Source organism: Anser cygnoides, chromosome 1, assembly GCF_040182565.1.
Source record: "Anser cygnoides isolate HZ-2024a breed goose chromosome 1, Taihu_goose_T2T_genome, whole genome shotgun sequence".
NCBI classification, from domain to species: Eukaryota; Metazoa; Chordata; class Aves; order Anseriformes; family Anatidae; genus Anser; species Anser cygnoides.
This window is the reverse complement of record NC_089873.1, coordinates 43,773,765-43,799,870: the sequence shown is the minus strand read 5'-3', so window position 1 is coordinate 43,799,870 and position 26,106 is coordinate 43,773,765. Positions and strand designations below refer to the sequence as shown.

Sequence of the window (26,106 nt, the reverse complement as noted above, 5' to 3'; positions counted from 1 at the left end):
CATGATGTATAATAGAATGACATAACCTGGAACTGGAGCCAAAACAGACCTCTAAAGACAAAATGGAAATGTTAGATATCTACAGAGAAGCACCACGATGGCTCACCTCTTAAAAACATACAAACAAACTCAGAAATGTTTACAAAAAAAAAAAAGAAAAACAAGCACAATTTAATAAAACAGGATTTATACAAACAAACAAACAAACAAAGAAACAAACCAAAACTTTCTTCTATGTTACCTGCGGACCAAGAAGAATCTTGGTTTACCAAGACCCACCTTGTTGTTCCAGAATCTTCAGACACCAGCCAGAACTGAAAAATTAAATCTAATAATTGCATAGAATGAATAGAGTGAGATTCTCAAGTTTCCAAATATATTCCATGAAGAAAATGAAAGAAAAGAGAAGCCAAACCCTACCATTTCTTCATCGTAACAGGGCATTAGACAGGCTCCTGTCTCATGTTCTGCTTTTAGCCAAGAGGGCCTTGCTGAGACTTCACACAAGTCTGTTTTATCAGAGGAAGTAACTGAAAGACAGAGTGATTAATATATAGTGTATAAAAGTTTAGAAGAGCAAATATTACCTGCTGTGGCTTTATTTGGTGGTGTTATTGTTGTTTATTCTTTGTTTAAATGGGAAGTTTCAAACTAAGACCTACTTACTAGTCATTTACCTATTCACTATTTTTCTGCTGCTTGATCTTAGCTCAAGACCTGTCTTTTAGTTCTTTCTTTTAGCAGTTTGATCTGCCATGTTTGCACGTACATAAACATTTGTTTTGTCTATTTTCATTTGGCAAACTTCAGTCAATCAGATGGTGAAAGATTTTTCTCCCCCAAGGTCAATAGAAAAGAATTCAGTGCTATTTGTGTTTAGAAGTCTATTAAGCTTGGTATGTAGTAGCATTAAAATAGTTTGGGTGTCATGTACTTGTCATAGCTAAGTAGAAGCACATTTTGCCACTAACAGGTATGAGTTACGATGGATTTTCTGGTCAGAATCTGCCACGAGAGGGAGCACGGAACTTGCTGATGCATCCGATCTGGTGGCTTTGGGTAGAACAGAGCTGTACAGAAACACCAGACACAGCTCTTTTACATACAGCTTCTGGGGCTTACCTGACCTTGCTGCTGATGCTCCTTCACCACCCTCAGCCCTATTTTGGACTAGTTTAGTCCAGAATGTCACCAAATAAAGCAATGGAAACACCCTTTGCAGTGTTTGTAGCATCATTTGTATACACTTCTCCTCATAAACTCCAGTTCCAATTTTCCAGAATTTCTTTTCCAGTGTACATTTCCAGTCACAGTCCACACTCAAATTCGGTGGTGTGGGTGATAGGGGGCAGAAGGAAATGAGCTGTGTTAGGGAAAAGAGTGAGCAAGATCTGCAAATGAAACTCTAGGAATACTGCCCTGGGAGTACACCCTACTTATTTCCACAGTGGAAAAAAAAAGCCAGAAGAATTTAAAATATATTGAAAAAAAAATATATAAAAAAGAAGTGCTACTGTGACTTCATTTTTGATCTCAGGCTAACATATAACATAACCTAACCTAACATAGGTTACTCCTAGTAACAGCCACAGCTCTACTCTCAACAGCTAGAAATTGTGGCTATGTTAGGCTACGATCCACAATCGGTGAATAATTATTGTATCAACATCTTCCAGCCAAATTTCAGTATATCACTGGCCATTCAGATATACCCACATGACCCACATGCTTCTTCTCTATTAAAAAAAAATAAATAAGAAAAAACAAGTGCTCTTCTATCACTTGTTAAATGGGCTTGTTTTTTCTTGACTGTACAACCAGGTTACAGTGCCGCAACGGACCTGGGTACAAGAATAATTACCTCTTTCCCTTTCCACAGCTCGGCACAAACCTAAAGCTGTAAGCAGAAAATTCTGCAATCACAGATCCTCAGAAAAAGGCTCCTTTGGGAAACAAAAGCAATGCTCATGAAAACAAAACAAAACAAAACAACCCACACCTGTTTTTCCATACTGCATCACTGCTATGATGTGGCTCTCTTTATCTGGGTTTTCTGAATACTGATGAATGAGCCCTTTGGCTTTTCTGGAATCCTCCACATTATCATGGCAGTAGCAGTGAGTGCACCTGACCACTCTGCCCCCCTCTTATCTCTGTTTTTATCTTGAATGTTTTCCAGCAGACAGGAAAAAAAAAAAGGTCTTAAAATATGCTCACAGCTTCTGAATTTGCCAATTGCTTATTTTTTATTCCTCTGAATAGCAATGCTGCATTTGAGTAAACTTTCTGCTTTTAAACTTTTCATTTATTTTTACATGTATTTCAATGTATTTCATACATTTTTACAAGGATTTTTACATTTCTTGTTCAGTTAAAAACTGCAGCATAAAAAGTAATGCATTTAGAGTAATGTGTTTAGATCCTCCACTTCCTGATATAAGAACCATGAAAGTATTTTGAAAATGCCTATACCCTCAAGGAGGGGTTGCCTAGTATGTGTATTTGCTATGTTTCTTAGTGATATGTATATCAGCAAGCCTGAAACATCTAATTATGTCAGTGAAAGCACATCCTGGTTTATCCTTTTCATAAGAGTGATAAAAAAACACAACAACAAAATTATCAGAAAATGCAAGGGGTAAATCCTTGCATTTATTTAAAATACTTATTTTCTATTCAACATTACGATAGATAAATTAAGATTTTAACAGACCTGAAAGACAGAAATCACCTATTCTACAAAAAAAGGTACTTCAAAAAGTCATTGAATAAAGCAATTAGAGGAATTTATAGCATAAAGATTTAGAAAAAATCAGTGGAATAGAGAAAACTAATTTAAAAATTAATAAAAATTTAACTGGCATAAGGCTCATAATTTATAAGTGAAGACAAGTTATGTCTGCAACAATTTTCACATCGGAACTCCTACTTATTGCTGTCTTCAGTTTGTGACTTACCTTCTCAAAGCTGTTTTAGCCAAACTCAAGTTATTGGTTTCATTATACAATAATGGATGTTGTAGAATCTCCACCACTAGAGATTTTCAAGATGTAATTGGATAGGGTACCAGGTTCATCTAATTTCATCTAGGTTCCCTTTCCCCATGAAAGGTTGGACCTGATGATCTTTCAAGGTCCTTTCCAACCAGGGCTGTTCTGTGATTTCATGATTCTATTATAATGAGATAATGCAGTGACGCCTTCCGAGGCTACAGAAGTGTATGAATTCTATTTAAAATTTTTAGCAATCTTAACACACAGCATATAATGACAATATGCAGAGTCTTCAATATGCTTCATTGGCTATGGCAATACAGTAAAGAACACAGTACCATTTATGTAGTAAAGAAAAAAAAATAGCCCCAATCATGACTCATTTTTAAAATATGTATTTCCTAATAGAAAGTCTCTGTATATTTCAGTAACTGACACTTTTACTAACCTATTTCCCATTGATTCTTTCTTCAGCACTTCTATGTGTTTAAACACGTTAGCATCTTCAATGGTTGGTGTTATCTGAAAAGGAAGAATATACATAAACACGTGATAGTAGATTGCAGTCCTTCAACAATAAAACAGAATTTCATCCAGAGAATCTTCTAAATCTAGACTTTGAAAACAGCCAAGAAAAAGAAAAGTATCTGGTAAAGTCTGGAACATGAAAATCTTTTGGGTAATCAACAGTAGAAATAAAATACAATGTAATACTTGAAGTCACGGACCAGTTGAAGAATGGTCTAGAGAATCAAAACCTTGATGTTGGGTCTTTGGATGCACTTATGTGCCTAGTTCATTAAAGCATACATCTCCAACTTACCTTATACAGCTTTGCACTGACAAGTGCAGAAAGAGCTGAATGTGGTATCTTGCCAGAGTGCATTTTTAGTAGCTGTTTCACAAACACCCCCTTCTGAAAAGCTGCCACTGGACCAATGTTACTTTGAACGCTCTCAATAATCTCTTCCAAAATCTTCCTCTCTTCTGTCTTTATATCTAGTAAGGAAGTTCATATCCTTTAACCTTTCCAGGCCTTTTGCAAATTTTAGTACCACCAGTAGCAACGAGCTCTCACCTTCTCTGAGTACACACAGGGCAAAGGGAACGTGCCCTTTTAATGCATCCTCCTGGCCTACAACAGCACAGTCTGCCACAGCATGATGGAACAGAACACACTGAGGGGCAGAAAACAAAACTAAACCAGATTAATAATAATTTAAACATCTCAGTTAAAAAAAATCCATAGGAAAGGACATAAAAAATAGACTTCTTAAATTTTGACATCAATAATTGTTTAGTCAGTACAACTCAGGATTCCAATTACACATGTTGCAAATGTACCTGTGAATATTTTCACACACACTTACATGTAGTTATCAAATAAGTGGAAGAAATAAAAACTGTGGCAGCACAAGGTACAAATACAGAATCAAAGAATCAAGGAATTATCTAGGTTTGAACAAAGCAAAGGTGATTTCCTTATAGTTTTGGGAAAACAAGAGTATCACATCTATGTTTTTGTTAGTTTGATTTTTTGCTGGGACAACTAACGTTAGTCTAACACTACGAATATTGTGGAGTTAAGTGAGTAAGGACCAAAACCACAGAAGCACTTCTATTACAGGGCTATCAAGTTGTATTTACTTATTCTTATTCTCTCTGACGCCTTGTATCTTTTTAATTCTTTGCCAAATACAAGCCCTGGCTCAGCTTGCAGCCAACCTAGCATTCAGCTGATCCTCTTGGAAATGTGAGGTCTCAACATTCTTAGACAATAAAGGGAGTTAAACCAAAGTCCCTTCTTTCCTACTGCACATGTACACAATTACACAAGTGATGGGCACTACCTCAAAATCTCTTTCAGGAAAACAAAATATGAGAGACTTGACTCTCTTGTTTCCATTTAGCCAGCTGAGGTTCTTACTTCCTGGAAGAAAAATCACCAAGATGTCTCAATACATACTGAGATATGCATCACTAAGTCTGGGATAAAGTTGGACTTAAGACACCATCAGTTATGAATCCTCTTCCAAAGCACCTAGATCTGTTCATGCCACTCCAAATCCTGGTGATATTTGTCTGCATCACATACACCTATGAGCTTGGGTTGCCTCTAGTCCAGTAATGCATTCTATTTCATGCTTAAATACCCATTATTTACTGCTCGGACTTCTTGATCCTGACCACAGCAACTTGATTGTCATAGAATTAAGAAAGAAAGAAAAAGATGAAACTATTTTTCATCTACTTTTCAATGAATTATACAGAAGTAGACTAGTAAGGTCTATGACCAGAGGTGCTGAGGCCTTTCCTCAAAATCATAGGAATAATATCTTCAGTAATGTGACATTACCATCAATTCGATAATTATTCATCAGGATCCAACAGGACCCCTAAGGTGAAGATGTAAAGTGTACCCAGCTTCGTTCTGTAGGAGCTTGTTTGCATTGTTCCAGCCTGTCACTTGTTCAGAAAAGTCTTATGTTGAGTTGGAATATTCCAATCACTGCAATATTTTCCTTCACTAATTTATCCAAAAAAATCCCATAAGCATGCCTTTGACATTGGAACAGCTAATTTCATATGACTGAAAATGTAAATACTAAGTTAAAGGTTATCAAACTTTGTAAGACAGGCTGAAAAGATGATCAGAGAACAGAATCAACACCAGCCATCTAAAAACTGCTTACAAGTAAGAAACAGAGAAAGTGAAGGAGAATTCCTTGACTGTGATCAGTGGGCACAAGGATGGACTTCTAATGTAGCAGCACACAGAAACCCCACTGTCAGTAAGGGAATTTTTCATGTTAAATTCCTTGACATCAGAGCAATTTTAGAAAGAGTCGAGCCAAGCACTGAACCATTGATGTACAGAGATGGATGGATCAACACAAGCTGAGGTTACCAAAATGGCTAACATTCAGTGATTGGCAAGGTAAAGAGTAACTCCTACTGCATCTCAGTAAAGATGGAGCCCTGATGATACTAATAGAAAAAGAAACTAATTGTTTGGAACATAATGAAGCTGAAATGCCAAAGCACTAAGGAAAAACTTGTTAAGCTTGTAATGCAGCTATAATATAAGTGCAGTTAATATACTTGCTCAACAAGGTGACTGTCCCTTAATTAGAAAGCTATTCAATGAACCTCTAATTCTGTATTTACTGATCTTAGTGAAAAGCTAATTGTGTTCTTGTTAATGCTTTTCCATTTAACCAGCAATTTGCTGTGCATGTATTAAGAACACTATTTTTTAGCTTTGTTCAGAAGGTGAATAGAGAAACATCTAGAAGTCTGTAGTGACGAAACACCATTTCTGGGAAAAGCTCTAACAAACAGGGAGAAAAACAGCAACACTGAGCTCCTGACCTGTTTCAGATGGATACAAAGATGACACGAATGTCATCTTTGAGGTAATTCAGTTCCTCATTTGCTGTGCTAGCTTCAGATCTAGCTTGATGCCAGGAAACAATGCCCTTGTAGTAGCAGAGCAGTAATGGGTGGGGATGAGGTTCCCTGTTGCTGTAGAGCAACACAAAACACTCACTTCAAAGGGGAAATAGGTTTAAGCAGACTGAAATTATGTCTTATGTCTTCACAAACCTGTCAGTACAGCAGCGGATACAACTTCCTGGCTGACTGATCCTTGAAGGACTGCCTACATTTATCAGGATTTGTTCACTTGTGTGAAACCAGAGTTTCTTCTATTCTTTTTTAAGTTATCCAGTCTTTAAAAAAATACAGTCACTAAAACATACTAATTAGCATATTGCTAATACAAATATTAGAAAGGAAAAAAAAAGACAAATTAGTTTGTGATTCAGTGAACAGTTAAATTCAGAATTTTAAATGTATTTTGCCTTGTACTTACCTACCACACCTTTTCCTAGCCTCCCTGAATAAGCAACTGATATGTCATCAGGGAAATTTATAACTGGCAATCACAGCAGTTGTGAAGGGGTAAGTGAGCAAAGATATGACATTAAGATACTATTATGAACTGCAGTATTTGCAACTTTTTGAGTTTCATGGGAATTACATTAATGATTTTCAATTTAGCAGTAGGATTTTTTTTAAAGAAAATTTTATTGTTCATTTAGCACTGCTCTTACAGTAAGAGAGAGACAAAAAAAGAGGTCTCGGGGGACTGAGAAGGAAATTCTTCAAAACAAGAAAATGCACCAAACGTGAATCTATGCAAAAAGAATTCAGATAACTCCAAACACTAAAAAAAAAAAAAAAGACAAAACCCGAACGAATAAAAACTGTATTTTAAGAAAAAAAGTTTCTACTCCTAAGTCATTTCAGTAGCTAACACAACAACTTGACACGCTGAGCCTACATTACCTTAAAGTGTTCCCCAGTAAATATGTTAGAGCTTCAGGAATGCTTTCCACGCTACCACACTGCCCCTTACCTCCATCTTCATATGTCAAATCATGCCTGTTTTCTCAAGCCTATGATACAAATTGCTTATTATCGTCCTGGAGCATACCTTAATAGGAAGGACCTGAAACAATTAATGCTTTTCCTAAAAGTACCAGTGCAAATACAATCAAGATAAGCCGAATGAAAATAGATTTTTGTGAGATTTTTAGTCTTCATGAACTCAGCTTGCTTTATTCATATTTCACCCTTCTATTTACTGTCAGGCAGAGCTCACCTCTTCAATTGCGTCTGCTGAAATTCTGTGTCCCGCAATACTGATCACATCATCAGCTTGAGACAGGACATATAAATAGCCATCTTCATCCATATAACCTGCATCCATAGTATCATAATATCCCTAAACACAACATAATCAAAAATAAACTCAGGAAAGAGTACTAGAAAGATCCATCCATTTCCCATGAAGCCAACACACAAAACTGATTGTGTCAAATGAAGTAAATTGTTGGTGCCTGAAAGACTTGATTCTATTTTTTTTTTCACCATTCTTATGTCATCATAAACCTTGGGGCTTCTTTTCCAGAGGGCTTTTGCAGACTTTATTAAGACAGAGCAGAAGACAATAAATACATAAGCCTGGATTTTTTCCACTCTGCCTACTTTGATCCCTGACAGCTTGGAGAAGGATGTTGCCTGAATCTACACAAGATGAGTGGAATTGTTACAGTACAATGACAGTTCTCATATTGACCCTTATGGTGCCCGTTTGCTGGATCCATTCATACACCACCATCACCATCATCATGCCAGTGCACAAAGAAAATAATCTGCCTGCTCTGTTCACTCATTTACTTTTACTGGACCAAACCTTCCATTCTGGACAGTCTATCTGGAGCAGACTGTCTAAGTGGAAAGGAGGACACGAGTCCCTACATAGTCCATCTGACAAGGACAATTCAGTAAGGAGCCTCCTAAATATTTACACGTGGTAGACAAGTGTGTATTTTGGACTGATGCTAAACTAGAATGACTGCATGTCAGTGGTAGTAATAAATTTGAAGTTATTCCAGTCTAAGTTTGAAATGCAGCAATGCTTTTATCTTTATTAGACCAAATGACATAAAACAACTTTTAGGTTCAGAATCTTAAGGTTTACTTCCTTTGTTTCAGATCTGAAAAAAATCAGCGTGACCAAAAGCTGGAAGTATGTATGAGGAAATGTTTAACTTGAAATGTTTTTCAGCCTGTAAGAAATGTATCAAAGATCTCCCATTAAAATAACATACAATATTTTTTTAATATTACCCAACTGAAAACTCATGTCATTCAGTGCTGCGAGATTACCAAAAGTTTCTATAAAACATTTTGTAATTCTTACTGGAAATTTTTGGAAATACAACTTCTGGAATGTTTCCTGATTTTCACAAAGTCCTGAGAACGATCCAGGAGGCAAAGGCAACCTTATAATTGAAAAGAGCAGAGTGAAGTAATTAGAAACATAGATATAACAAGTATAGCTCATGCTCTCCATTCATACTTTATATTCAGATAACAGTCATTGAGTAGGAATAAGAAAACAATTTTGTTTAATAATATGTTGACAACAGATCAACAAGACTGTGCGTTTGTGTGATCACATGCATATGTCTCTGTACTGTATCCAGTCGATACCTTGTATATAACATAAGTGTGTCTAACATTCAACAAAATGATGTTTGGTCTATATGTACTATACACTACACTACAAATATGTTATCAGCATTCAGCTTTCAACATTTTGATGAATTAAGTATCTCTTGGAATTGTGTGCATATATGCTATGATTCAGATAACTTCATTACTATAGCTATCTATTTATCTAACACATACAAGCTTATGTATAGGCAAACAGATTATTGGCAGGGTGCTATGTTTTGGATTAGGATGAGAAGAGCGCTGATAACATGCTGATGTTTTAATTGTTGCAGAGCAGTGCTTACACCAGGCCAAGGACTTTTCGGCTTCTCGCTCTGTCCTGCCAGCGAGCAGGCTGGGGGTGCAGCAGGAGCTGGGAGGGGACAGACCCAGGACAGCTGACCCAAACTGGCCAAAGGGGTATTCCATACCATCTGACGTCATGCTAAACAATATATAGGGGTGGCTGGCCGGGGTGGGGAGCCGGCTGCTCGGGGATAGGCTGGGCATCGGTCAGCGGGTGGTGAGCAATTGCATTGTGCATCACTTGTTTCATACACATTATTATTATTAATACTATTATCATTATCACTATTATTATTATTGTTATTATTATATTCCTCTCTTAATAAACTGTCTTTATCTCAACTCACCGGCTTCACTTTCCCGTTTCTCTCCCCCATCCCAGAGAAGGAGGGGGGAAGGTTAGCGAACGGCTGTGTGGTGTTTAGCTGCCGGCCGGGTTAAACCACAACACAGGCACACAAATCTTCAGTTTCTGTAAAAAGATATAACGATTTCAGTCACAATAATCTGAATAATTTTTTTTTCTTTTTTTTTTTTCCCCCACATAATATTATTGGAATTATTTGATGAATTATTTGAAAGTATATTGATAAAAAGTCAATTTTAAAATTTCTTATAATAACTGGAGTTATATATATACACACACTTTAAGAAGTGAAGCTGCAAAATTCTGGAATGATTTATTAGTTGAGTTTTCAATGCATACTATATATCCATTCTCCAGTCAAGAATAGGGACACGACAAAAGACAGGACATTGCACCTATCTGCCAGAATAGGAGAAGCTAGACAAGGCAGCTAACAGAGAAGTGGACATTTTTGTCCTTCAAAGGTAGGAAGCTGTGTTTAACTCTAAAAGACACATATTCAGGCACAGAACATCCAACACAAATTTTATAAAGCTTAACCCTAGTAACAGAGAGAGAATGATCAGGAAGCATATTCTGTTACAATCATAAAAATTATATATATATATATATTCATTTATTTTTATCTAAATAAGGCATAATGCTGCTAAGGCCACATCATCTAACAATGATTTAAATTCATGACTTTTAACAACCGCAGGTATCTCCAGGCTAATTCAGCTCAAGTAGCATAATAGAATATACTACTATAAATACTACTGTTATTTCTAAGTGTTTTGGCTCAATGCATACTATAAATCACATTCCCTGAAAGTATGGTTAAGGCAAGGCCACAAATGCCAGACACTTCCCAGTTAGGCACCCAGGTTTCAGGACAGCAGGCTGGCTTCTGCCCCTCTGGCAGGAATTCACTGGCCTACCATGCCACCTACCAGCTTAGTAAGCACCCTTGTGATACACAAACATGGCAGAGTATTTGCCTTGAAAGAAATAAATTAGAAAAGCAATATATCAATCCCCATGTTTGTGTATGTATGAGTTTAAAATGAGAAACCTCTTGTTCAGATTAAAGAAAAATCACCTGAGAATGGTAGTTACTATGGTTGTTGCTTGGTTGCTAATAGCATAGCAGTTCATAACAGCCTGAATCATTGCAAATTTTGAACTTTCAATTTATTTAACAGTCTGAAACATTCTTGTGATGGGAGAGAAAGGACAATTCACATTGACAAAATCCTCAATAAATTCCCCAAGGCTCTATTCAGTGGTTTCCAGTTAGCCATTAAATAGAAGAACCAATTTTATTGCAGAAACCAGAAAAACATTTTGCTTTCTGTAATTACAATTGTTTAGAAATCTAAACCAAGAACTGTGCAACATATCATCAAAAACATAATCCCTGCCTCCAACATTTTTGTTTGCCTCGTTAGTTAGTTTGTTTTGTGTTAAGGAAAACTGCAATGATTAGTACATCCACCGTGCATATTGCTGAGAAGCAAGAGAAAAAATCTTCCTCAGTCTATGGAAACCAGGCTGCTAAACTGCTGGCTACCACAGCTATTCCCACAGCACAAAACATAGCACAATACAGACACTATCTGAAAATACTCCTCCTTTGTTTTCTATAAAGCACTATTTGCAGTTAGGACTCCATTCCATCTCCTAAGCAAAAAATAAATGCCACCTTCTATGTGCTGGTCTTTCAGGCAAAATAATTGCACAGTGATAGGCACATACAATTCTTCAGTGATAGCAAAGTGCTTAGGATCACAACTGACTAGAATTTGTAGGTGCTGGGAAAACACAAATTGCTAATAAAATTAATAAAGGTGGAATTCAGCTTGCCAGAAAATAATTCATTGTACTGGAATTTTGCCAAGACATCAGGATTAAAATACCCAGAGCCAAAAGTATCTCCATCCCGCTGCTGTCCACGGGAATGCTGCCATGAATTCTAAAGGGACCAGTGCTGGATGATGTGAGAGGAGACAGAAGGCTGAAATGTAATGCTCTGGTTACATTTTATAAAAATAAGGTAATTTTATTGCAAAGTGAGATATTAAGATTAGGTGAGCTCAGCAGCATCACAAAAAACTCTGAAGTACTCTCACAGTAACTGTTTTCTAGTAGCCAATTTGAAACTACAGTCATTACCTGTTTTTTGAGCGTTGTTTCACAGTTCATTTGTTTTTCATGCAACAGTGGCTGACCCACCTCTAACACAGCCCAGGAAAAGCTGACTGTGTCACATCCTTTCAGGATGCCACTTGGCAAACTGATGCAAGATTTCTTGCTGCTGGAACAAATTATTGACACAGCACTCAGAAGATAATTTATAGGGAAAAAAAAACCAGCTTTCTGAAAGTACAGCTGAAAGTCAAAACTATTAGAGGTGCTACCTTGCTGAGTTTCAGAAAAAAGTCATCCCTTTATTTTATGGTAGACAATGGCAGTCACAGGCTGTACATTACAGCCAGTCAAAGCAAGGATATGCCATTGTTACATGAATTAGGCCTGTGAATGGAACTAAGTCATCCTGATTGGCAGCTATATTATTACTCAGCATTTATGTAGTGCTGTGTATGAACAGCACTCTTCAAAAATTTGTTTTGACTGCAAGTTTGAAAATCATCTCCAGTCTTGAAGCTTTTTCAGACACAAAGAACAACAGCACTGGAACAAGGGTGGAGAAGGGGTAAGAGAAGAGAGGATCTCGAGAATTTACGATTCTGCATGAAATGCCCCTTTAGTTACTTGAAAAAGGTCACAGAAGTAGTTGGATTCAGTGTGGATTTTGCAGGAAAAAAAAATCTACAGTTTAATGGGGAAGAGGAAAAGCATCAAAAAATTGTTAAAATGCCTGGAAAGAGTTAAAAGTAAAAAAGTTCAAATGCTACCCACATGTATTCAGCTCATTTTTGGACAAATTACACATTGAAAGTCCTACTCATTGTTTTACTTGAAAAGCGAAAAGAAAAAGCTGATAAAAACAAAACCAAACAAAAAATAATCACCTAAAATGATCTCCCATACAACACAGGCTAAAGAATGTCATCTACTAAATTCTACCTCAAGCCTGTAACATCTGGTAAAATGAGCGTATCTTTACAATAGATGTCCACGTATGACTTAGTGGTGTCAAGGAAAAACACTGTATTCCTAAGAAAGCTGTGCCAATAGCTTATTTGTAAGACATTGCTTTCTAGGGTATAGTCTTTCATTTTATAAATTTAGCAAATTGTTCTTAGGTGTATGGCTGTTAATTACAAAAATGTATTGCAAGTAGTCTAAGCAGGATGACACTTTCTTTAAAGAGTTCTACAAGAAACGCTTTCCTCTCTGCAGCAGTCTTCACGAAGTGTTTGGAGAACGCTCTCAGACACATGATCTGGTGGTTTGGGGTGGTTTTTTTTTTTGGGGGTGGTCCTTTGGAGACTCAGGCGTTGGACTCGATGATCCTTGTGGGTCCCTTCCAACTCGGATATTCTGTGATTCTTCTCTTAAATGCAATTTAACTAATGTAATACTTATCAGTTGTCCACTCCAACTTAAAAAAACATTCCAGAATCACTGTATGTGTAATGCATTGTCTCTCCTCTTTCTGAATAGGGAACAGAAGTATTTATGTGATTCTATGCAGTGGAGAATGGTAAAACTAAGTTTTAAATACTTATCACATAAAGCACCATTACAGCAGCACAAAATTAACTACACAAAACGCTAGAGGAAGTGTAACATGGTTATGGACATTCCTAAAAGGATCTAGAGGGAAATTTACTGGTAGACATTACTCTCTGGATAGAATGGATATATGGCAACTGTAGTCCTCTTTCTTTCGTGAATGAACATAAAGAATGAGACAGTGATGACAACTGTCTCATTAAATAAAAATAATAGGTTTGCGATGTTCATAATGAAAAAGAACAAAATTAAGTTTCCCACTGCATTGGAATTTAAATAGTATTTCTCTTTGCTAACATTCCTTTGAAAATTCTCATTGCTAATCACGATTACACATATACACACACAGCTTCTCCGTTTTGTATTAATTATAGGCAGGTCAGAACAAAGCAAGCACAAGTGTGTCACTAAATCAGACTGGTCTTGCTAAAGGAAGTGGAGGTCATTGCTGGTACGATTTTCACTTCAGAATGAATTCTTAGTTAATTATCCTTCACGTCCAAAGATTCTAGCTCAAAAAAATGTAAATGCGGAAACAATTCATATAAACCCACTCTCATGAGCTGCAGTAATCTTCATTTTCCTTTGCCCTTTTGTCATAAATGTTGTGACACTGCATTTGATTACTCTATCCTGAAACACTTGTGAAGTCAAAAATATTATTGCATGTCCAGGTAAATTATCCTCTGTGAGAGTTCTCATCAGTAAAAAATCTTTCCAGAGGGCACAAAGATGATGATTATATGAAAAAACATCTGGTAGGTATGAGTAAAGAAAATAACATACTTGGTGCAGGGAGATGGAGCAATGAGGTGTAAGAACGACCTTTCTAAACTATTTGACTCCTGCCGGATAAAATTAAATTTTAAAACTCTATTTCAAGATCAGGTATTTTAAATACTATACTTATGAGCGCTGCAGGCCTCAAGCAGCCCCCAATAGTCCTTACCAGCAGTTAGACTAGGCTAAAAATAACCAAGATCTGCATCTTACCACTTCTGCAGAGCTTGTATTGTAGGCAGTGTGTGGTCATACTACATTCCCAGAAATACTGAAGAATATTTCTCAATTCACATATGTTGCAGGTAAAGCAAATACCTGTGTTTTGTTGTGTTTTGTTTTGTTTTTCTAAAATAGTAGGCCATATTTTGCTGCTGACTGTATGACAGAGGAAGATTCAAAACTATCCTGATTTTCCCACTTCATCACTTCAAGATGCCTGAGGATCCTGGGGTGATAAACAAACCCTGGTAGTAACAAGGATCATCACCACTATTTTTAAGGGGTCTGTATGAGTCTGCTAAAGAAACGAAGAGGGGAAAGGCTTCCTTTGCAGGAGGGCTTTATGAAAACTAGTCCTAATCTAAAAATTAAGGAAAAAAAAAGAAAAACAAAAAAAGTTTTACAGCTAAACAACAATTGAGCTGAATGCAGCAGAAGATAGAAAAAGTGATGACTTAACCTAACAGCCACAGACCTTTATGAACAAAATAACCGACTAAACACTGTCAGGAAATTGTCACTTATTAGAATGAAACCTGGATCAAAACTATTAAGACACTCCAAACCATAATATCCTAAAAACAACTTCTGCTAACAGTCTACAGATTCAAACATTGGACATGTTAAAAACACGCAGAATTGGTCTACCAAAGCTCATCAAAATCTTTGTCTTTTTTTGTTGTTGTTTGTTTTGTTTGTATTTTACAGTTAAGCTGCAGAATGAATTTTAAGAGGTCCTAGTGTCTTGAAAGATTGTCAGAAAAGACACTGAAACAGAAAGATGTGTGACAATTAACCTACACAAAATTGGTTTCATAATGACTTGTTTTGAAACAGTTTAATTTCACCCTTACTACTCTTTCCCCTATTTCAGAATGGATATTATAATAAATAAGGACATGATAATAAAATAATAGTAATGGTACAGGGACACTACTCATTGAGTGATCCAATGCGGAAAAAAAAAAAAAAGGAAGAAAGGAGGAAGGGGAAGGGGGAAGGGGGAAAGGAGGAAAACCTCCCCACAATTTCCCTATCAGTTTATTTGGCTGCAGCAAAAATCATGCTGGGAAAGATAAAACAACAAATCAATACATAAACACACTTGTAATCCCTTAAGAAAAAGGCTTAAATATTGGGCAGTGTTAGGGAAGATAAATCTTGGCTTTAAAACTTTGACAACTGCCCCAACAGATCTTCTAATGTGACAATATCCACTTCTGACAGGCATATAAATACCAAGATAGTTATGACTCAGAAATGTTATCTACCTGTTTTTAGATATAATTCAGATCATTTGGCAGAGAGTTACTAAGGATGAAATTAATTTCACTTAGCTTTAGGTAGCTAATGTTAAGCACCTATTCTAAGCTGTCTGTGTCACCCTTACAGCCAGTGAAGAGACATAAGCATATTTGAAAGGTGATTTCTTCCATCCTAGCTGAATGCCTAAGACAGCTGGGGGCAATTTTCTTTCAAAATACCTTTGTCTATCCACTTACAAACCTAAGTTTTATTATGGCAACAGTTAGGCACTAAAGAGGCAGAAGTTTCAAAAAATACTTAGTTTGCTTACTTTACCACAATATTTCCTAAAGTCTTCGTCTTCACTGGTTCATTATTTTCATCCAGAATCATCACTGTAACAAAAAAATAAATATAGGAAGAGAACTCCTGTTAAGTAGAGTATTTATAGGTGGACAACAGTGTCTTCGTTCAAGGATATCAATTTATGTCACAGTTGAGAATGGCAATACACCAAGCAACAAAAGGTATTAAGTAATTTGAAAGTACAAAACTGGATAATCCTATGACCTTATTAACATTCAGCATTAAGTCCAAAAAGTCTTGAATAACACTTGTGCTCTGGGAGTAGACAGCACAAAGTCAAAAAGGGAAAAATATAGAACCGAAAATTAAAAGACACCTTCATATTGGAAATTCTAAGCTTGCAAATAATGAAGGATTTTTCAGATATATTACAAGAAAAAGTATTCAGATAACATAAGTAAGAAATAATAACTAAGATTACTGGAGGCTCATCTAGCTGATGTGAGAAGTGCTATTAGCAGTAAATAAATGTGCCTGGTGTTCAAAGGCTCTCAGGAGACTCAGAAAGATGGTCCACATGACAAGGTTATTCTAGTCCAACACAAAGATGTATTTTACATTGTGAATTACTCAAAGCTGTGCAGCAGCATAATGCTAGACAACACCAAAAAATCCAGACCTTTGAACAGAAGACTTTTCCCCAGATGACAATGAGCCATCACCTTCAGATCGTATCTTGGTATGAAGTATGTAGGCTTCTGAGGAAAACTGCCTGAAATGGCCTCCTCAGGGCAGTCAGCTGGGAAATCCACTACAACCACCCTTTTCATCTGAAAGCATAGGGATAAGGAAGAATGGTAGATAGGCCATAGTACTTCTTAACTAGAGTACCAACTTGGCCTATGATAAATGGAATTAAACAAAATGAAATGACTAAACCATGGAAAAACAGGGAGGAATGGTTCTGACAGACTAAGCTGACATGGATTTAAAAACATGCTTTTTGAAGTCTGCCCAAGCAAAGAAAGCTATGTTCAGCTGGAATTAAACTAATACAAATAATCTTACACTCTGTATTAAAAAGTTACAGAGGAAATGGGGAAAAGAGGATGACAGACCTTTGACTAAAACCCTGCTAAGAGTCTTATGAGTAATATCATATCTTATCTGTCCAAAGAATAGAAAAATCTGTAATTTACTATTTCTGGATGAAGCCACTTCTTTACAGAGAATGGTGTTTTTTAAGTGACTGAAGAGCCTGCTGAAAGCAACAGCTCAGCACACAGACACAGGCAAGTCAACCACACCGGTTTTACAATTCAGTGACTTGGAATCTTGTATCATTTTAGATGTTGTAAGAACATGGTAATGTTACATTTGGAGAATTTAGACTTAGAACACGGAAAGACAAAGACCCACTCACCTGTATCTTTCAACGCTTCCCTAATCCTCAGTTTATTTTTCATGTTTTTATTATATTAAAGTAAAATCTAAACAGTTTATTTTATTAGGGTAGCAATTCCAGCATTTATTCTCCTCCTCACAAGCAGTTTATTTTGATGTACAAAAATCTGGGGAAGGTGGGTACTACACTGCTTACTCTTGAATTACTGAAAAAGTGACAGTACTTCTAAATGCAGGACTTGCTTCAGTTTGTGAACAATGCAATGAAATTATCTGAAAAGATTCAAAGAAATCTATTTCAGCAGTATGACAGGAAGGAAGTCTACTTAAGTAGACTTTGTAACTTTCTGTTTACATCATAGCATAAATAAAACAAAACTTTAGCAATGCCCAAAAATCATTACCAGTTGCATAATCTAAGAATACAAAATCTATCTTCTAATGCATACGGCATAAGGAACTCTTCTAATTAATACAGTAACAGCAGCCAAAACAACATCAAAACAGATGTGGGTGACAGCGAGACAGCTGTCTGCAGAGAGTAATTTCAAAAGATCCACTACTTAATGAATGGCTGCATTACAGGACATAATTGGCCTCAAACCAGTAAATAAAAAAAGTGCAGTTCTTTCCTAAATCTTTAGTGAATTTCAGTGTTCATTTTATTTTTCTTTTTTATTGCATGTTTAAGATATTTCCTCTGTTCTATTTGAAGGAATTCCTTACTTACACTCCATGTCATGTTTCAAAAAATTCATGTGAAGTTTTTATATTCTTGTTACTCATACATTTTGGGACAGGACATTTTCTAGCATGTGTCATACCTTCTTCCACTCTTCCCTATTTATTACAACTGTAGATGAACTTCACAGCTTGGTTTTAATGCTGTTTTTAACCTGGTGTTTGTCTTCATGCTAAGTGCTAGAACCCAGAACCGCTGAAAGTATTTTCTTCAATGTTCATTTCCATTTCTTCCATCTATTAGGAGAAAAAATAGCTAAGCTGTTTCTGCCCAAGAATGTGAGAACCTTTTCTGAAGACGGTTTGATCTTTAAGAAATGTAATTATTATTTGGACTTCAAGTAACTCTTGAGAACTGTGTTAAGATCAGGCTTCCTAGGTATGAAAACATTTTTGCATTCTTAATCCTGTAGCTGTACCCTCTACAAACAAATAGCTTCCAGACAATGAGTGCTCTCACTTTTACTGCTGGATCATAATCTACCATTTTCCCAGCTGGAAATAAAAACGCTCTACAAGTACTCAAAGATAATGTGCTTAACATCTCTCTCAAATATGAGTCCATACACCTGTACATACAGTCAGCAAACTATTTTTGATTAATAAAGAATGAAAGAAAAAGGATTCATATCCTTGCCAGGTTGCTTGTTAGTTCACTCGTGACACATTTGTGGAAGACACAGACCTCACAGTAAGAATTCTCTTTGTGCACTTTAGGATACTTCTCATATAAAACTGTAGCACCAAAAGAGAATCTAATCAATAAGTCTCTGAGACATAGTTATTTGACATACATCTTCCAAAACAAAACTATTTAGACTCTGAAAATTGAAAATACAGATATGACAAAACATTCAAAGTACAAGTTACAGCAATTATTTGTCTAGTTATCATTTCCTCTTCTGCTGATGGTTATGACTAACATTTTTCTCCCCGCTGTGCCGATACAGTTTTACTGCTGCTTCTCATTTAATTCTGTGCAATTGTAGGTAATGCCTTAAAGCACAGCATTTTTTTCATATCTTTGTTATATCCAGTTTAGAAGTATGTGGTAGCCCTTTTATGTAACAAAGGTAGGAGTAGTTTCTCAATGTTTTGGAGAATTACTCTGAATTTCTTAAGCACAGTCACATTCCACGACACACAAAAAGGCAGCTTCCTGTTACAAGAAGGAGGAAAACGTGTTAGCAAGACTGTAATTTGCTTTCCCAATGAAGTCTTAGATTAAAGCGCACTTACTCAGGAATATAAGCAATAACCTTTTCTAGCAGCATACTTGGCACAGTCTTACCATTGTATCCTGGCACTGGTTTTCCTGCCTGTCCAGGTGGAGGCGTTGTAGAGTTTCCCAGACCAATACAGGAAGTGGTAATTGCAGAACCAGATTATGGTAAAAACACAAATACATCAACCAAGATTGCTTCTTGTGTCATTGAGTATTTATTGTTTCTAAATTTTGCTTCTAGCTCAGCGTATCACAATTAAAAAAATAAAAATAAAAATGCCAGACAAGCAATGGAAGATTTAGAATTCAAGAGCTTCGTATCTGTTATCTAATAAATATGAGTTCATCACAGAAATCTGCGTTCTTCACAGGCGAGCTTTTCCATTCCATAGGAAACAATCAAAAATACAAACATTCTGCATTACACCTTTAGCCTATTCTGCTATGGGTATGACGTTATACCACACCAGTAGGAAACTGCCTACAGCAAAGCCATGAGAGAAATACTGTGTATGGCAGGCGTATTTCAGGGGTTGTTTTACAAAACAATATCTTTGGAAAGAATGAATTCCAGAAAAAACATCAATCCACTGTTGGTTGATTATCTTATCACTGTAGGGCAGTGATATCAAAGTATCTGTTGTTTTACTGTGGAGCCGAAAAATTCTACACATTCTGAGGTTTGGAAGGTAAATAAACACAAAATCTCCACAACAATTATTGGTCAGCAAAATCATAAAAAAGGAAAAACTTCACAACATTTATTGTAAATAATGCAGAAAATTCAGGAATACCTCTTTCATAATCCTGGGGGTCTCACTAGTATTTCTTGGTGAGAACTATTTCAGGCAATAAAAAGATTCAAGAAGAAATAAGGTAGAAAAGTCAGACCTAAATTTCATGTTGCCAAAATAAACTTGAAAAGAATCCTGTAAGGAATGCGAATCAAACTGCTCCAAGATTCTGTGATCATAATCCAGTTGTTTTCTCCTCCATCTACAAACACATCTACAAACATTAAAGTTTTACTAATGACAGCATATTAGAGTTTTGTTGTGTTTATTTATTTATTTATTTATTTTGCCAGAAGACAAATATCTCTTGGTTTTTGAATCTTCGGAAGAAATGCATTCCTCTAACTGCAGATAAATAACTTAAACACTTGCACTGCATGCCTTTGCTCCCTGTGTGGAGCTCGCTGAAGGCAAGTAGGTCTGGAATCCCTGCTTCACTGGTAACATAAAATACCTTCTTCAGACAGCATGAATATCCCCTGTAGTGCCTACACCTTCCTAATTATCCCCACAGTTAGGCAGCTACAAAGTCCTCCCTTCTCACCCGCCCCCTGTTTTTTCCCCTTAAGAAAGTTCAATTTCACATAATGCTTTTAGACTACAAGAGCTATTATTAAGAAAAAGGAATAAAAAAAAAAAAATTGTCATATAGCAGAGTCTAAGTTTGAAAAAAGACCAGTTCTCCTTCCTTTCCCTGTAAGAAAAACAGAGAAATTTATTTGAATGCTGCTATAACTCTGAGCTGTAGGGAAAAAAAAAAAAGTGTAGGTGGCTATAGATATTAGCAGGGACACAATATGGGGCTAGCCCTATAAAAATGCAGTTTTATCATTCTGGAGATGTCCCAGGTCTCAGGTCACTTGACCCGGAATTCATAGTCCACATCATGCTCAAGTTTCAACACAGCTAAGCAGGTTTGTGTTCAGCTCTGTGTTTGGGCTCTGATCAGTAAGCCCAAATTTATCTTCAGTTCTCTTGTATTAGTTCACTAGAGTTGTTTTTGCTTTGAATTTTCTCAGCTTCCACAGTATTTCTCTGCCACTTCAGAAGTAGTTAAATGACTACTCAATTGCTTAAAGAAGCAAGAGCAAGAACAAAACCACCACGAGTTTGTGTAATATTAAGTTAGGTGTTAGTAAGTAGCTGAAAATTAGCATTAACATTGCACAGTTATGCTAGGGCCTACCTCCAGCTGCAGAGCACAGACCAAGAATTATCAACCCTCAATGCTAAAAACTTTGGTTGGTTGCTTCCCATTTTCCATTGTTCTATTTTTCTACATAATGCACATTTCCCACACAAACACTGATCTTGTTTTTTTTCTTTCCTTTTTTTTTTTTTTTTTCCAAAAGAGCAGAACATCCAAGCTGCAATTATAGAGATGACACAACATGAACACGACGTAATGTAGTCAGCAAGTGATCACGCTGAAAGCTGCAGGAAGAGAAACCCGCAATTTATTCAGCAGTTTCAGAGCTCTATATTCTACACAATACTGAAGTCACTGATCTCAACTTTTTCCCTTTTTTTCCTTAGAGCAGAATGAAAAAAGGTATATTCCTTAGAGAAAAGTGAATTGGAAAAGACGGTGGAAGGGACAATTTCTTTTTGACTGCATTGGCAGAAAAGAAGTGATGGCACAGATTATATCTTGCTTTACATATTGCAAGGCAAGAGCTAAAAACCATACTGTAACAGATCAGATGAGAAAGGTACTCATCAACAAAATGCAGTCATTAGATTCACTGTTGAGAGAGAAGGAACACAGCACCACTGTAACCGGATGCACCAGTAAGATTTAGCGTGACTCAGGAACTGACAGAGATTTCTAATTGCAGAGCTGTCAATCAAAAAACCCTTGGGGAAGAAGGGGAATATGTGAAATTTCTGAAAATTAGTTTGGATTTGTTTGGCTCTTTGATACACTGCTAATTAAAAGAATACAAACTAGAAACGAAACATGGTCATACTAGTTTGTGTTTCTGCTTTTTGGAAAACAGTGAACAAGACTGAATGTAAGCCCATTTATTCTAAACAAGAATCACAAGTTCTAAAACTTTCTGAGTAAGTCTTTAAAATTGCTGCTGTTTCTTCTATTGTCTTCTCAATAACCAGTAGAAATATATCACTTTCACGTTTACCCAGTGCTCTCATCTCTAGGCTATGCATTCAATTCCCATGGGTCAATAAGACTTTTTATATACATGAAAAAAATATGGCTTGTTGGTATTTGGACCAGATACTAATTAAGAGAGAGAATCCCAGAAGCATCCACTCTTTATGTTAGGTTAACCGTTCCTGAATGCTAAAGATTCTCTTATGAAATAGAAGCACCAAGGAGTATTGCCAAAGAATTGCATGCATCTTTGTGCTGTACATTTCTTAGGAAATCAATGTGTATCTTTCAAACAGGATGCTGGATTGAAATATCAATTTCCCAAACCAATCAGAAAACAGCAACTGCTTTCCAGAACAGCATTTTTCATCAAGGAAAAAACAGCCTGACTTGAAAGAATTGAATAGAAGATCCTGCTGAAAAGAAATCAACACTGTTCAGAAGAATACAGAAAAACAACTACTGATGAGAAATTTTCCTTACCAATTACGTATACTACAAGTTCTGTGTGGCCATTTTTTATATTTCCAATAAGCAAAGCTGCTTAAGAATCTTTGTTTGAATTAAGTTTGCTATATTTACAATTAAGGTCAGGATTTATATGCAGGTTACAAGACACAGGTCAGAAAGTAAAAACAGCAGCAGTTTGAAGTAGGATAATATTTGTCAAATGGACGTTGTATTCCACCCACCCCTTACACCAGGTGTCTAAGTGTGCACACAGATACCCCTTACTTGACTCATTTGTTTATAGTTGGAGAGTCTCTGAAATTATTGTGCAGTGTCTAGACAGATTGCCAATACCGCAATCTTTAGGAACTTGCATATATTTAATGTAACAAATAGAAGAGTAGATCTGTCTTCGATCAATCCCTTCTGCACACATCTAAGGTGCTAGCCTTCCACTCCCTATGCGAGCAAGTCAGCAGCCCTCCGGCTGTGGAAGGCTTTTCAGGGACAACTGGATCATAAACCCAATTTACTTCTTGCCCAACACCTTATAATGTGACAATGAAACAGCTATTTAGAAGAGCAATGTTTCACAACTAGTCTGAACTACAGTTCAGATGGTGAACTACATTCAACATCTGCTTTGAGTTACAATGGAGGGAATATATATACCTCTGAGAATAATGAAAAGCACTTTACTGAGACTTGCAAGACAGAATAACTGAGAGATTGTCTTAAAATCATAGCTGTTAAAATGTCCCAGGTCCCTCCTTACATCTCTACTTTCAGGATAGGGGTTGATCTAAAGAAAATCACCCTCGAATTTCAAAGACGTGCCTCTCTCTACATGTAAGAGAAAGATATTATTTCAAAGAGATTTCAATATTATTGTGCTATATTGGACACTTAATGGATAGACTGATACAGGCATTTTTGTTGCATTTGTGTCTCTGAAAGCAATTCTTACATTACTGAAAGCACTGCTGATGCAGAAGCAAAGCGTGCATTTGCTTATGAGTACTACGGGAAGTCTGTATGCCTGACTTTATTCATCACAATTCCTCCATCTGCCCACATGCCTGACTTGAAGAAGCTGGGCTTTGCTAAATGATGCAGAGCAACAGCTAGTAGTTCTGTGCCCCAAATAGTCTTGCTCATTCACAGTACACATTCAAGTTCAATCAAAATAAACAGTTTTGAATTAACTCACAACTTTCAAGATGAAAAATGCCCTGTACCACTTACAATTTCTAAACTGTCTCATGTTCTTCAATATAATAAACTGTTAGACTGCTAAAATATTTTATTTTCTGCTGGGATATACTTAGGGAAAATACACTTCACTCCGACATTAATATTTGGGTTTGGGCTGCACTAAGTGACTACCGTATGGCTGAATTTGTCAGGATGCCACATATAGATGCTTGAAGCATGCAGAAGAGGTGGCGAGTTCTTATGTAGCAGAAGATGAAGAAAAGAAAAAGGAGCAATTGTCATACATTAACACATTAACATGTACAGTAAATGTAATAAACTAAATTCTTACTGTGGCATTTTCCTGGCAAAGTTGTCATTTTGGTTGAGGGAAATTACTACAGCAGAAGACAACACAGATAAAGTAGAGACAAAGGTCTACAGAAGGGAGGAAGCTTAGGCAGTACCCATTAACATGCAGTATGCATCCACACAGCAAGAAGACAGCTCTGAAAACTCCCTGCACATGCTCCCTCCACACAGTGGTCATTTTAGTTATGCCAGGAAGGATGGAATGAAGAAATCAATAATGTACCAGGAACATATATTCTCAGCATGGCAACAACTAATGGGCACCCAGAAACAGAAAACCACAGTACCAGATGAGTTCTAGCACTCAAAATCCACATCACAGCATGCCATGCTGCTTCCTTATAAGAAAACTAAACCTAACACATCACAGAAATATGTACTGGGGAAGACTCTGACATTCAGGGACCAGCTCATCAAGTGTTCATACAGCCCTTGTGTTCTTCATCCTTCAGCATACAACTGCGTACATTTGTCAGTTTCCCAGGTGATTCTCCATCATTAAAACCCAAGCAAGCTTCCAATTCTCTGACTGCACTAGCAGTAGGTGGCCTCATTCATAACTTCTGATTTAGCACTGTTAAGCCGTGATAAATTATAGATAGGCATATTGCTGGGCTGGTAGCCCAAGCACCACTTTATTCTTATGCTCACTGGTCTTGGAAGAGAATTTCAGATAATCTTTTTACAGTATAGCTCAGCCATGCCTTCAGCAGACACTCAAAAACATCAACTGCATAATTTTGCCATAAAGTTTTTTGCATCTTTTTCCTAGAAGATATCTATATTCTCTGCAGAGCTCCAGGTTGACACCTAATGAAGTATTTATTAATGTGTAGATATACCAAGTACACTTGGCTAGTGCTGGGCATTTCACTACAAATAGTCTGACCCTAATTATCCATCAAAATTAAAGCAAGGAAATGACACCTGGCCACTCTTACCCCAGCACCATACACGGCAAAGAGGTACACAGGGGTTGGCTGATCCCAAGGGAGTGGGATGTGATGCTGGGCTGTAAGCAGGAAGACTGCCAAAAAGTACAGTACAGATGAATCCATATTGTCAGTGTACATTGATATGCAATTATTTTTACAGCCTTCTAAGATTAAAGGCTAGCAAAAACTGCTTTTTTAGATATATGATAATCATATCAAGAAATTCTCCATTTCTTTTACCTACTCCCTCTTCAATATACTTAAGCCTGTCATCAAATGAAGTGAAATTTTATGACAGAGCTTATATTTACTGAAATTTTAATCTTCTTCTTAACATATTTAGCAGAGTACTACAGCGAATTATAAGAGAGAAATGAGAAAAGCCACAAGAGGACAACAATGACTGAAGAATCTGGAGACCTGTAAATTCTTAAGGATTCCCTGATTCAGTTTTACTAATGCTGTCAGAAAGAAAGTGTGAAATTAAATCTAATTCACACATTATGCACAATTAGGTTAGAGTAAAGACAATCTGTCATCCTAAACTGTGAAAGGCTTTGCTGAATAATAGCGAAACTTCAAAAACTGTCATGCATCATTTTGTATTTCATTTCAACCCTTATTTTTGAGAAGTGTGATGGATGCAGCAGATAAATTCTTGAACAGTGACAGCAATTACCATTTATTTTTCCTCCATCTGACTTTATTCTTAACTTACTCCTCTTGTGAATTAAACTCATACAGAATCAACACAATACATACAAGGTACATACAGAATGTCAAAATACAGTGAGTAGTAGGGGTCTATCCTAATAGCAAAACCCAAAAGAAATACCCAATTTTAGGTGAGGTACACAAGCTGAGCAATTTGTAATCAGGACTTCCATAGGTACTCTTTTTCATACATGT

The 26,106-nt window shown here is 36.6% G+C and overlaps 1 protein-coding gene across 1 annotated transcript in view; it reads right to left on the bottom strand.

Moving 5' to 3' along the window:
• Nucleotides 1-3,667: 3,667 nt before the first annotated feature.
• LOC106045294 (acyl-CoA synthetase short chain family member 3) overlaps nucleotides 3,668-26,106 on the bottom strand; it is a 73,417-nt gene continuing 50,978 nt past the window's right edge. The window contains 6 exon segments of the mRNA XM_066996115.1: nucleotides 3,668-3,992; nucleotides 4,072-4,171; nucleotides 7,660-7,782; nucleotides 8,764-8,845; nucleotides 15,992-16,055; nucleotides 19,403-19,494. Of these exon segments, the coding sequence (XP_066852216.1) occupies nucleotides 3,793-3,992; nucleotides 4,072-4,171; nucleotides 7,660-7,782; nucleotides 8,764-8,845; nucleotides 15,992-16,055; nucleotides 19,403-19,494 (661 nt within the window). The 3' untranslated portion in view covers nucleotides 3,668-3,792.